The sequence below is a fragment of the Lissotriton vulgaris genome, chromosome 3_1 (genome assembly GCF_964263255.1).
Source record: "Lissotriton vulgaris chromosome 3_1, aLisVul1.2, whole genome shotgun sequence".
Taxonomy (NCBI): domain Eukaryota; kingdom Metazoa; phylum Chordata; class Amphibia; order Caudata; family Salamandridae; genus Lissotriton; species Lissotriton vulgaris.
The window spans coordinates 1,778,192,695-1,778,206,503 of record NC_141689.1 but is presented as its reverse complement, the minus strand read 5'-3'; the positions used below and the strand labels follow the sequence as shown (position 1 = coordinate 1,778,206,503).

At 44.2% G+C, this 13,809-nt stretch overlaps 1 protein-coding gene across 1 annotated transcript in view; it reads right to left on the bottom strand.

Moving 5' to 3' along the window:
• BBS7 (Bardet-Biedl syndrome 7) overlaps positions 1 to 13,809 on the bottom strand; it is a 264,083-nt gene that overhangs the window by 18,509 nt on the left and 231,765 nt on the right. Inside the window, exons 16-17 of the mRNA XM_086962213.1 lie at positions 6,473 to 6,582; positions 6,261 to 6,364 (exon numbers count right to left, since the gene is read on the bottom strand). Of these exons, the coding sequence (XP_086818339.1) occupies positions 6,261 to 6,364; positions 6,473 to 6,582 (214 nt within the window). The remainder of the gene's footprint in view (positions 1 to 6,260; positions 6,365 to 6,472; positions 6,583 to 13,809) is intronic.

Here is a 13,809-nt window from a genome sequence, read left to right as displayed (position 1 = left end):
CACACTGATGACTTCGTTGGAGACCATATCTCCCTACTAGACGATTTTAGTAGGTGATCCGTGAAGTGGAAAATAGAATCTCATACGACCTGGTCGTACCTTCCTAGGAGGGCTGTGGCGCTGGCTGCTTTCATGGACGTAGGCGCCATGTTGCAAACTTTGCGTCCCGACGTCCCTATCAGGAGGAAAAGTAGCAGTTGGTGATGAAGGGTGGGATTTTCATGCAGCCAATATCACCACTGTGTCCGGTGGAGGGTCGGCACGCAAGAACAGTGGATCTTGTTCTGTGGCAGATATTTCTTCTGGAGCCTGGATTGGCCTGATATTGCCACAGCTGGAGTGAGGAGCAATTCCTCGGCTGGGTCAAGAAGACCCAGCACTACTGAGAGCAAAGGTCTTGAGGCCGTGCGTCGATGAAGAGTTTCAAAGATCACGGAAGTTGATGGAGTGGGAACCGCAATAGGTATATTCAATTTAGATACTCCTTGAACCAAGACCTCCTGAAAGGTGTTGATATCATCAATTGGTGATGACCGAGGTTGAGGGGAGTCCGAAGAGTATCTCCTGGTAGAAGAGGATGTATCCCTATGGTGATGGTGGCGAGAACGCGATCTTGACCTGTGATGAGATCGGCGATTCAACCGTGGGTGGCGTGATGTAGTAGAGGAACGTGAGTGTCCATGGCGAGAGCGAAGACGTGTCCTTGAGGGTGTGCTCCTAGGCACCAATGTGAGAGGAACCTGAGGTGGAAGAGCTGATACCGGTAGAGCTGGTGGTGGTAATATTGGACGTGGAGGTGTCGGCAGGGAAGGCAGAGCTGGTAGCGCCGGAGGTGGGGGCACTGTTGGAGCCCATTAGTCCAGTTGAGGAAACAATGGAATGGAAGAAGAAGGTACCTCTACCAGGGATGGAGATCTGGAATGAGAATCAGATGAGGAGTAGATTCTTCTTCTTTTGGAGGATTTCGCTGTCTCCTTGACATCAATAATCTTCTCGAAGTCGACCTCTGTCGTCGTCCACTGGTTTTCGATGACTAGCTGCTTCTCGACGTTGACCCCTGTCGACGTAGGTTACTCGATGCCAAGCAGCTTCTAGACATCGATCACTCTTTTCATCGTTTGGCTCTCGAATTCGACCACCTACTTCTCGGTGATGGCGAGTCGGAATACCTTGACGTCAACACAAGTCTTGGCGCGAAGCAGGTCTCAAAATCGCTCAAATGCTTCTTGACGCCGAGAGTCGACGTTTGTACAGTGTTGAGCCAATCAATGACGGCAAGCCTGTCGGCGCCATTCCTCCTCACGACGTCGACCTCCTCAACCGGGACTGATAGTGGTTTCTGTCTGAAAAATGCCTCTCAGACATGCCATGTCCACTGTAGGTTGAGGGAAGAGCTCTGGTGGAAGAGTTACCGCCCCCTCGCTCAGAGGTCCCATTGGCTTCTTGCTGTTTTCTTCTTTCTTCCCTTCCCTGCAGGCGAATCCACACCCTGTCATGCAGGGTTCAGCTGGAGAAGGTCTTGCAGATTACACAGGAAGATGAGAAGGTGGTAGACAAATAATAAAAACCTCGTAGGGTTCTGTTTTTTTCTGCTACAGCGAGGATATTTGTCAAAAATAGATGGCATTTTAAATAGGAAAAAAGCACCCTTTCCTGGCAGGAAAACACTTCACTCCACAGAGAAAGACAAAAGACGTCGAATGAAGGAAAAAACACTGAACTTTGAAGTACTATATTGAAGAAAAATACCTAAAAAAAGTTCAATGCTCCAAGGGTCCTGTCAGCACGAGCCGGAAAAAAGAACTGAGGTAACTGCTTCTGGCTGAGCATGATGGGATATTGGAGGTCTCTCTGCTCTTAAAGGCAGTCTTTATTTTCTTTACTTATAATGCCAGCCTTTAGGCTACATTGCCCTGCACTTCATCTCTGTTTTCTCTCCTAGGAAAAGGGTTTGTGAAGGTTCTTTTTCTGTGCCCTTACAAGATGAAGAAGTCTGGCCATTGTAGCCTGGTCCTTAGGCTGCATTATGACTTTAAGTGACTTTTCAAGGCCTTCCCGAAGAAAGGCTAACCTCATCACTTAAGAAGTTATATTGGATAAAGTGCTCCAGGGTTCCCGCAGATGGGCGGGACTATTCAACGCTTATGACTATACATGGAAATCCCCTATGAGAGAATGCTGTGTAGCCTATTTAGGTGACTTACCTGTCTTCAGTAATAGATGGAAAAAGCATGTGAGGCATCCCAAAAATGTTAACGGAGTCACAAAAGGCTAAAAACTGCAACAAAGTGCCAGACTGGTCAGGATTCTGTTGTCATTCTTGCTAACAAGGTGAGCAGTGGCAGAATCAGACCCTTGAAGCCCGAAGACAATGTTGTGCTGGACGGGAGGTACCCCAACTGAAACCCAAGTAAGACCTAGAAAAGGTCTCCCTCTGTATTTTTCCAACTTTGTGGCTTAATATGGCGCCATAGTTTCCATATTTAAAGCCCCCGTACTCAAAGAACTGGTTATGGTTATGTAGACAGAATGCATTTGAAGAACCAAGGCTAGTTTTAGCCCCCGTACTGAAAACTGTTCATTAAAGTCAGCTGCTCATGCACAAAGCCAATGTTTGAAATTGTCCCAGCTCAACTCAAAGAGGAGGATAAGACGCATCCAGTGGCCTTCATCAGTTGCAAGCTTTTATCCAGGTAACAGTAAGGGGCTAGAATTAAGAAAGAGTGCTCTGCACTGTGGTGGCTCAAGGCATTGAAGACCTTAATTTTTTCAAGTAAAATTTTAATTCCACAGGAACCACAAATCACCACTAGCTTTTCGAGGAATTGAAAGGCAAAAATGGCAAATCTTTGTGGAGGACACATACACAGATTGCGTTGCCCAGAGAGCCATGATATCTCTGCAGCCTATTTAGCCGGTATAAATGACAGAAACTGAAAATTTCTAGACTGTGGAGCTGCAATATTTTCATGCTTGAATTTTGGTCAGCCTGCATCCTCCCTACCTGCCTGTCCCAGAACCATGGTTTTCTGGATTCCTGTTGTTGGCAAATGGTCGTGGGGTTTCTGGAAATGCTAAACCGTCTTTCTAGCAGCTATAGTACTGTAGTTTTTATGCTATGAACCCATAGGTTGGACCAAAGTGATAAATTCCATTTTCCATTTGGGATTGATAAAGCCTGGTGATGCGGTATGTGACCCTTTTCAGGCAGGTGCAAAGCATTGGTACTTTTATTTATTTATTATTTATTTATTTTTTGATGACATTCAATTAAGCGCGAACAAATGCCCTTGGGCGTCTCGGCGCTGTGACATCTGCAAATACGGTATTACTGATTAAACAGCCAGGTTTTTAGCTGTTTATGAAATAACCAGAGAGAGTGACTAGTCCTAATTGACTGAGGTAAGGTATTTCACAGTTTTGGAGCCGTGACCAAGAACCAACGATCTCCCCAAGAGACGGTCTTGGTGCGAGGCACCACTAGGTCGTTGAGTGGTGGATCGCAGTAGTCTGGTAGGGCAGTAGGGAATCAACTGTTCTTTAAGAAACGGAGGTCCCTGCTTATGCAGTGCCTTGTATACGATGCACAAAGTTTTGAACTTGATCCGGCTTCTGATTAGGAGCCACTGGTAGCTTCTGATTGTATCAGCCGCAGACTTATGTTTAGGAATTCTGGCGAGAAGTCTTGCTGCCGCGTTTTGTATAGTCCGCATTTTGTTGATTACCCTGATCTGATCATTGGCAAAAAGGCCGTTGCAATAGTCCAGAGTGGACAACACTAGTGAACTTATCAGGGTTTTGCCAGCACTATCGGGAAGAAAGGGAATGATTTTCCTTACTAGGCGCAGTTTATGAAAGGCTGTGGAAGCTATAAGGTTGTCATGAGAGACAAAATTGAGGTTATCATCAAAGACAACTCCCAAATTCCTTACTTTAGGGGTAGGTTTAGGCAGGGTTCCGAAAGACGCCGGCCAACAGGCTGGGGACCAGCTTGGGGCTAGTTGTCCAAATATGACAACCTCGGTCTTCTCCGAATTGAGTTTAAGACAATTGGAGGCCATCCAGTCTCCAATTGCCAGCATACCTTCTTTAAAACTCTCGGCCACCCTTTTGCCATTATTTTTAATGGCCAGGACTAACTGCGTATCATCTGCATATGAGGTTAGGCTTTATTGACAGATTTTGCAGTAGATTTAAAGGAAAATATGTATTAAGTGACATATTTCTTTCTCCTTCTTTATGTTCTCTACTGTTTCCATTTCTTCTTTTTACAAAAGTATATGTAGTTCATATTGTTAATATTTTAGAACAAGTAATTCATTACAGTATGTGCTGTGAATTATACTGATAATAACGAAATATGTTAATAATTATCATTATAATATTAATACACATTTTCAAACATGAAGATGCATCTTAGATTTCTTCAGGTTACATATCTGCTTATCATTAAAAGAAATTGTTAATATTGTTTTAAGTTAGTCTGACTTATACAATAATTTCACTTGGGCTCTACAGATTAGCTCTTACCCTCTAATCATAGTAAGATACAGCTATAGATAACTTTGGACATTAATTTTATAAGCGCATCAATTAGGGAAATTGGTAAACACTTTGTAGTATCCTGCATATTTATTGTAAGGTGTTTTACCTTCCCTGCTCAGCCAGTGTCTTTGCTCTGACTCATTGGAATGTTGAAGTCTGATGATGCCTCGGAATGTTGGGACTGTGAGAGGCAGAGCGACAGTAGGTCATGGGCTGAGCAGCTGACAGGCAGCTCCTGGTGGGGCTCTGATCTACCACATAACTACATGATGTCTTGTATCTTACTACTTGTTAACTACTTGAATAAAGCATCTTGAAATACTACCTTCCTGAGTGGACCTTCATCACTACACACTTACTAGGGATTGATGCGTCCACTCTATTGACAGCAACTATTAAAGCAGTCTTCCAAGCATCAGTTGCATTTCTGGACTCAATAACCATATTAATAACTTTCAGAACAAATGGGCCCCAGCAGTAAAAGTCATCTACAATCAGGTATGGACCATCGTTTTTCTTTGAAGATGCAGCATCAACTGTACATTGAATTTCTTAAGCCTTACTTACTCTGTCATCTAGTTGAGTTTCTGCCTCCTTTCACTTCCTACAGTTCCTACAGTTAACCTTGCCTGCTTACCCCTGGAAAGCCAAGAGCTCTAAGGATATAACATGATTATCCAATTGGAATCCAATGGACACCAGTGGTCTACCACAGAGTCGGTAAAGTAACCACTGACTGTTGCAGACCCCCAAGAAAAGGCTTTACATTAAGTCCAATCAACTCCTGAGACAGGGGTTCCTTCCCCAATATCTGCATGAAATTTGGAGGACAGATCACTATTCTCTACCCTCTCTGACCTGCTGACCACCTCTGTTTCTGCAGACAATGATTGTAAGCCATATTTTAGTTTATTTAAGTCAACGATTAGCCCTCAACCAGCATACATTTGTAGTATAACAGGTTATGCGGGTCCTCCTATCTGGCTCTATTCACACGTCCCATCTTTGTGAAGGATGACTGCTGCCTTCATGTATATGGCATGGGAAGTTCAATAAGTCTAAGGAATTTGCATCACTCTGCATGTCCTGCCTTTCAGACTCAGAGACTCCTGTGCTGGGGATCCTCCATGCCTGATCAACCCATGGATGCCTCGACACTCTGGTAAATTGTGCACAGGGCACACGCAGGAAAGTGCTCTGCTTACTAGACCTCAATCTGTCTTCCTTAATTTATCACGCTGGCTTGTGCTTCTCTTTTGAGTCACCAGCTCTTCTCCTTGAATGTGCTTGAATTCAACTCCGGGTGCATAGCCCAATTCATAATTTTGAGGGTCTCAAGTCAACTTGCCATATTACATTCATGCATACAAACAGAATTGTAGTGCCCACATAAGATTACTTGGCTACTAATCCTCAAAAAAACTGCCAGGATCTACAGTGCATCTCCTTTCCCCACAAGGAGATCCTTTATCAAAAGGAGCCAAATTTAATCCAGAATAAGAGCATAGAAACAAACTGCAATGCACTCCATCTTTTCCATTGACCAGCTGACCATGCCTCTGGCAGAAGAGTAGTATTTAACAATAGCGTATGTTGTATGGTTCTGATGTTTTCTTCCTAGGTTTTCTTCAGAATCATGGATAATCTGATTAGTCAACATTCATTGTAGTCAGAATACAGTGTAGGGGCTAGTGAAGAAAAAAATATATACCTACTTTCAAACCATCAATTAACTGCACTTTTTTGGCTAACAAAAGCTGGTACTCCAGTTTTGGATGGATCATCTTTAAAGTGTGACTTACAGAGTCCTCGTTTATATCTGGACAAAATAGAAAGGATAGAAACACTTTTTAATCCAAAAACTGTAATACATTTCACATACGGTAGAAAAAATTAAATCGAAAGGCAATTACAAAGCCATCCATACCATAGGTAATATTAAGATTCACTTTTCTTTTTGTGGCTTCTTTAGAGAATACATCTTTAAGAATTGATATTGTAGAGATGTTTTCTGATTTGAAAAAACCCTCTCCTTTCCTAAAAAACAGAAGTAAAAAAATAAGCACTTGTGTAATAACAGAATACTTACAATTCATACCAATCAGTATCCCTCATAAGCCTCGTTACAAACCCCCACGACTGAAGATGGGACTATATATTTTCAAATGTTTAGCTATGTTTGGGTATATATTATGCTAAAAATCAGCAGAGTATCCAAGCACCTGAGAGTGAGAGGTCGGATGGATCATAAATCAGGACATTTAAGTATTAGATTTTAGATAAATAAATGTGTCAGAAATTAACTAGAAAACAGTGGAAGGATATGAAATGAGATGCCATGTTGGAGAGGATTTCAGATTTTGGCAAGTTTACCTCTCAACAGCCATACTTCGATCATAGAATTTTTTGAACAGGGGAACTAATGGGAATTGCTTTTTTTGCCGAATCAATGCTAAAACTGAGCCTATTAACCCGATAAATGGGGCACAGCAAGTGTAACAATACGATGATTAAGAGGGTAACTTTCAAATAAATCTGGTTTGATGATGACGTAAGATTGCACATATGGGAGCTCAATAAAGGCTTCCAACTCCTGCTGCTCAACCAGAGATTTTCTGGATCTTTGAAAGCCAAGATCCAAAATTATGCAATAATCATGATTGGAGGATATTTCCTTAGTGGCAGGAACTTCTTCGTTTTCATCAAGAACAGGTTTAAATGTACAGAGTAGGGTAAACTAAAGCCTTGAATGACAACACGGACGAAGAAGCATGCATGCCCACAAGGTGGGACATGGATACAGCAAGCATTCCCAAGGGAATACTCGAGATCTGTTGAAATTGGTCTAACTGGTGACTCTTGGCTTTCAAGCCTGTGAACACTGGACAAAAACTGAGAAATGCACTTCTCTAGGACTTAAGAAGTAAATACAATTTTACATAAACCGGACTCTCTCGTAGGCACTGCCTTCCTGCCTGGAACACTAGAGAAGTGTAAGCACTGGCTTCCCAAACTCAGTACTTATAGTTAAAGGTTTTCTAGACACCCAGGAGGCTGGCATACCAGTGTAAAAGTAAGATATCTGACCAGGAGTGGCACCTCTTCTGGGTTTGCTACACTCCTTCCAGACTAGGCCCAAGCCTGAGTAGCTTAAAAAAAATTCTTGCTGCTATGATCTTTGGAGAGATGAAAAGATTGTCTGCATAAAGAACTGGACAGCCCCTGCCAGGAGGAGCCAGCCTGATCCCAGGAAGAACCGCAGAAGGCCCAACTGCAAAGATCTGGGTGGAGGATGTCTTAATTGACTGATGTTGCTCAGGAGTTACACAATACCCTGCAGATGAGCAGTAGCAATTGAATCATGTGGGTCTTGGAGCTACATCATCACCTTTAATTGCGAGATGTGTGAACCTGCAGTGTACTGCACCCTTCATTTGCAACTAAATCACTGCCTTAGTCCCAAAATGACCAAGAGGCAGCCCATCTTCAAACTTCTGGAGCAAGGTCTGGTTCTGTTGACTGGAGTAGGTCAACTCATTTTCGGAATTCTATGAACCATCTTCATGGTCAGTGCAACTCTGGTGATTTAAAGTTGCTGTCAAGCCCATACTCTAAATTCCAGTAATCAGATAGAACTTGTGAAACATGTGACTGCATTGGAAGCCACTCTACAGGAAAATCTTGACAACTGTAGAAAAACTGGCCTCTGAAGCTTCACGGACCCTTGGGACCCAGTGTCTGTTGGTTCTCTATTACACCTAGCCCACAGTGGGGTCCCTCGAGGATTGTAGAATACCAGTAACGTTTGGATTACATCCCTAAGTGAAAACTGGTGAATGGAACCCCAGTCACCACTTCATCACTGGATCTTTGCGAGCACATTATGACTTCACTTGGGGTAGGCTCTCTGTTGTTCGGGTGAGGAGTTTTATGGGTTCCAGAATGTTTGTGTGAGACCTTTCATTTTGCAAGGCAACGGGAAACTCAGCAGCTTAGGTGTCACCCTACTAAGTTATTCTGTGTGGTGCCCTAGGTTGCATCAGAACCAGCAACAGTGGCCATAAACTCATATTAGAGAAAATCTATCACCTAGTGCAAAGGAGTGACAACACCATTTTTGGATTCTATCTCAGCCCCAAAAAGGCGCTAGCATTTTCTGGCTTTATTTGTTTATTCTAATTGTAACTATTGTATTTAACTACCTGTTAAATAGAATACTTTTTCTTCTTGAGATAAAGTACTGAGTGAACACTGAAGTTATTGGTTGGTAGTTTCTGACTTCCTTCACCTCCCAGAGTAAGCCTTAAATACTCACCCCTTGTTACCTTGAGAGAGTCAAATGGACGACTGGGGTAAATACTCAGCTGCAGTGGAACTGTATGTATGCAATGGGACCCCAATGAGAAAGAACAATACTCATCAAGATACTGAACAGTAACCACAAATGTCTCAGGAGCCCAAGAAAACGGGTCGCTGGCACTTAAAATATGGTTGCCATAGAAAATATACCTATTGCAGGTCTGCCATAGTGAGTCAGTATCCAACCTTAGGGGAGGCTGGACTTTGCATTAAGATCACCATGGTGAACTTCTGCTTGGGCAGATGGAGAATGAGGAAATATTTTGCACAATCCTCCAGTCATCTTTTCTACAGCAAAGAAAATGATAAAGAAGCCCTCAGTTACATTCTCCGGGAGTTTCTCTCTCGCCCAAGGCCAAGAACAATTGATGGACAGAATGCAGAACTATGTCATACATTCACCCTAGTACAGAGATCTGGGACTAAATCCATTGTTTTTTTGCTCACCATAATTTTTCAATGCCCGACAAACTAAATGTAGACTGGGAAGAGAAACTGTATTCCTGGCTCTGTGGTGATAAATCCATATTTGTGAAAGTACAAAGAAGTCTTATCAACTTTCACAGCAAGGTGAGTCAAAATGAGATTTTCTTTTTCTTTCATGGGTAGCAGGGCAAAAGTAAGTTATACTTTCTGGACTGTGTCTCAGGAAGTAGATAAAGTCCATGTCACAGAAACTGGGGTGTTTCACTTGCTTACCAGTTGTCCCACCTTCTATGAAGTCTTATCAGCTGTGAAAGATACAAAATCCATCAAATTAACATATTAATCTGTTTTAGCTGGACGAGCTAGTCAAAACTGCAGGGTGCTTGCCTGGCTCAGTTTTATCCAACCTTCTGTTTGGCTTTTGACAACCTTATCTCTTTTTGTAAACTGATTTTTATTGAATTTACTGATAGTCAACAAAGTACATTTGCATTGGAAGTTACTTATTTTAAGCTATATTCCACAATGGTCTACAGGTACATGCCTTCTATATTCAGAGTTCCCATTTGTGTGGTCCAGCACTTTTATTCCCAATAACCCACTAGGAAGGTTATAATAATTGATGGAAGATCAGTGCAATCGTTCAGTCCTTTTAGATCCTGTATTCACTACTTATTTTTATAAACCAACACCAACAGTTTCCCCCAGGCGGGTCACGTATAGCCAAACTTCTATCTAGCTAATCTGAGGATAATCTACTGCTGGCTGAATTGGCTACTGGTATGGATCTCAACTCATATCCTGACTACTAGAGGGGATATAACAGTTGTGTGCGGACTGCTTTGATAAAGTTTAGTGCCCAGAGTTCAGCTATCGTCATCAGGGGCCTCTCCAATTGGTCCTCATCTCCCATATTCTCCGGGTTCTTCAACAAGTCCAGCAATTATGTAATTGTGCTGCTATGTAATAGTACTCGAAGTCAGGGACTGCTAGCCCCACTCCCCCTCTGCTTTCGGCCTCATAAGGGTGGTGAGTGCTACCCTCAGTCTACTGGTGTCCCATATGAATGTTGTCCCCAGCGATTTAACTTGGGGAAACATTTGCACCGGGATCCAAACCAACAGTACTCCGTAGTAATACAATAGCCTTGGCAGCATCACCATTTTCAGGAGGGCAACTCTACCCGCCACTGCCAGAGGCAGGGTCCTCCAGAAGTCGAAACTGCACTTAACTCCTCTCATTGCTCTACCTGCGTTCCCTTCCAATAAGTCTCCTTGAGTGTAATATATCTGGGTACCCACATACGTCAAGCAGTGATGTTGCCACCATACACTTTCTAATTCCTGTGGGCCCACCCTATTCGCTCTGACAGGAAAGAGGCATGACTTTATCCAGTTCACATTTAGGCCCGCCACTCGCCCCAGGTCGTGCAGAGGCTCTTTAGCCACTCTGAGCGCTTCTCCCACATCTGCAAGGAATAACAGCAAGTCATTTGCATATAATGCAATATAATGAATTTGTACGGTCACCTCTAATCCTTGAAAATATTGGCCTGTACAAGCCCTGGCTGCCATCAGCTCCATGGCCAGGGCAAACGGCAGTGGCAACAACGGACTCACCTGTCGCGTACCCCGTTCTATTTTAAAGATGTCAGAGATCAGTCTGCCCATCTTGACCCGGGCAGTAGTCTTTATAGAGCAGAGCCGTCCACTTAATCCAATCCAAATCTCTTCATCACCTCAAAGAGGTAATTCCATTCCAGGCTATCAAAGGCCTTTTCAAAATCCACTGCAAAAATGGCCTTGTCGCCCTCACAGTTGAATCTAGCCTCTAAGACGCGTAGCAGCCGTCTGACATTTAACGCAGTATTTCTGGTGGGAATAAAACCTGCCTAGTCTTGGTGTATCAATCTTGACATATGCGGGAGAAAGTGAGTTGTCAGTATACGACTCAGAATTTTATAGTCTAGGTTGAACATAGACAGCAGCTGGTAGGCCGCTGTGTCCCATGCTGGCTTTCCTGGCTTTAGTAGTGGTATAAATCCTGCCTCTCTAATTGTACTGGGAAGATGCCCCTCCTGTTTTGCCTGATTGTATAATTCTACTAGTCTAGGGGCCAGTAGGTCAGCATATGAGTAAAACTCCACCGGGAGTCAGTCCGTTCCTGGCGTCTTATTTCTGGCCATGTTCTTTATGGCCACCCTCACCTCACTCATCTCAATATCTCCCCCCAGAGTCTCTGCTATTTCTTCACACACCACCGGGAGCTCCAAGTCACCTGTAAAGTCAACCAGGTCTTCATTCATTGGGGACAGTCTGTCTTAATACAAGTCAGTGTAGAATTCCAGGAATATATTGTTAATGTCTTGCTGGTGGTGTAAGGTCTCTCCTCCCTGTCCCTTCAGCTCTAATAATACCAACTCCCTCCTAGCCGGGTAAGCCTACCAGGCCAACAAGGCCCCAGATTTATCCCTTTCAGAATGGACTCTAACTACATCGTTTTTATATCCGAACCAGCGTAGCCTCTCAACTTGCTCGGCCACTGCCACTGTCAGGAGCTCTTCCTGCTTTTGTCTCTATTCCGGCCTTTCCCACTCCAGGTCTTGGAGATTCTGCTCTGACGCTAGCGCGTCCTGTAGTAGTATCTTTCGTACCCCCACTGACTCTGAAATACAGCGCCCGAATTACTGACTTAAAGGCTCCCCACTCTATTAAATTAGTTGTCATCGTGTTGGTGTTTTCTTTGAAATATTGCCCAATAGCAGTACCCACTGATGTTTGGAAGACCTGGTCGTCCAACGCTTCTGGTCTCAGTTGCCAAGTCTGAATTTTAGGTTTCTCCAGGGAACCGATTAGTCCCAGTAATACTGGGTTATGGTCCGATATTGTTCTAGCGAGATATTCACTAGTTTGCACACACTTGTGAATGTCAGGAGAGCATAGTATAGAATCTAGTCTGACGTGGAGTTCGTGTAGTGCGGAAAAAAAGGAATAATCCGTCCCCAGGGTGCTGCGCCCTCCAGCAGTCCACCAGTCCCGACCTTTGCTGCCAATTTCGGCGCTCCTCTGCTAGCTTGTGTGTAGGAGCATCAGGGAGCGGTGGGTGAGAGCAGTCCAATCCCACATCTGTGACACAATGAAAGTCTCCTCCTAATATTACTAAACCGGTCAGCACCGGGGCCAGCATTCTGGAGAGCTGGGCCAAGTACTAGGCCTGCTCCGTATTAGGTCCATAAAGACTACCCAAGGTTATATCCCTGCCATCCAATCTACCTGAGAGTATGATATAACTTCTCTCCGGGTTAATCATTTGGCTCGTACACTGGAAGGGTACTCCGGCCCTCACCCAAATCAGGCCCCCCTTGCAAATGCCGAGTAACTGGTATAGAACACCTGACCTATACATCTGCGCTGTAGCGCGACACCCTCTTTTGCCATAACGTGCGTTTCCGGAAGTAACAAAATTTGTAGCCCTCTTCTTACTAAGTAGGCATGTATTCTAGGACGTCTCAACAATGTATGCATCCCCCGTATATTCAAAGATATACATTTAAGATCTGTGGGAGGTACCATTGGGCTGATTTCATCACCTCTCCGGTAACCTCCTTACGTGTGACAGGCCTGGCCCCTAGAAATAACCCCCAAGAAAAAGAAGAACCCCAACTCCCCCTCCCCAGGACAGGTACAAACAAACAAGTTCCCATCCAAACTCAAAATAAACTCCAAGAAGAAGGTCCTCTGATGGTTATGGGGCTGTGTAGCTTACCCTGCAATTTCAGGTCCGCAGGCAGCATGAGGAACAGCCATTTCTCCCCCCCAGCTCATTCCCCTCAAGCAATATCGTCCACCGTTTAGGGTGCGACTTTCGGTAATTTTGCTTCAGAATTTTCGTGAGCACTGGCAACCAATGATTCATCTGACCTGTCCGCATCCCATCCGCTCTTGCTTGATCCAGGACTGGATCCCTTTGGGTAAGTTACGCCGCCTCTTGCAATGCTTTGCACCTCTCGGATCTGGCCTCCCTGGAGAATGGCGCACGGGCTATGTTCTTGCTCTTCTCTGTGGGCTGCTGTGAATGTTCTGGTGAGTTGTACACCTACTCCGGCTTTGTCGAGTATCCAGCCACTCCCATGCTTCCTGAGGTGTAACAAAGAACTGCACTCCCGCTTGATCTGCCACTCTCAGTCGAGCTGGGAATAACATTGCATAGGGAATTTGCAGCTGCCGTAGTTTCTTTTTGAAGGCTAAGAATGAGGCTCTTTGTCGATGCACTTTCCTTGTAAAGTCTGGAAAAATTATGATTTTACTATTATCTATTTGCAGGTCTTGTTTTTGACAAGCTTTGTATAGCACATGATAACGGTCTCGAAAGTGAAGGTGTCGCGCCATTATGGGTCGGGGAGGGGCACAAGGTCGGGGTGGTCTGGCTGGTACCCTGTGAGCCTGCTCCAGTGCGTAGAAGAGAAATAGTCCATTTGGG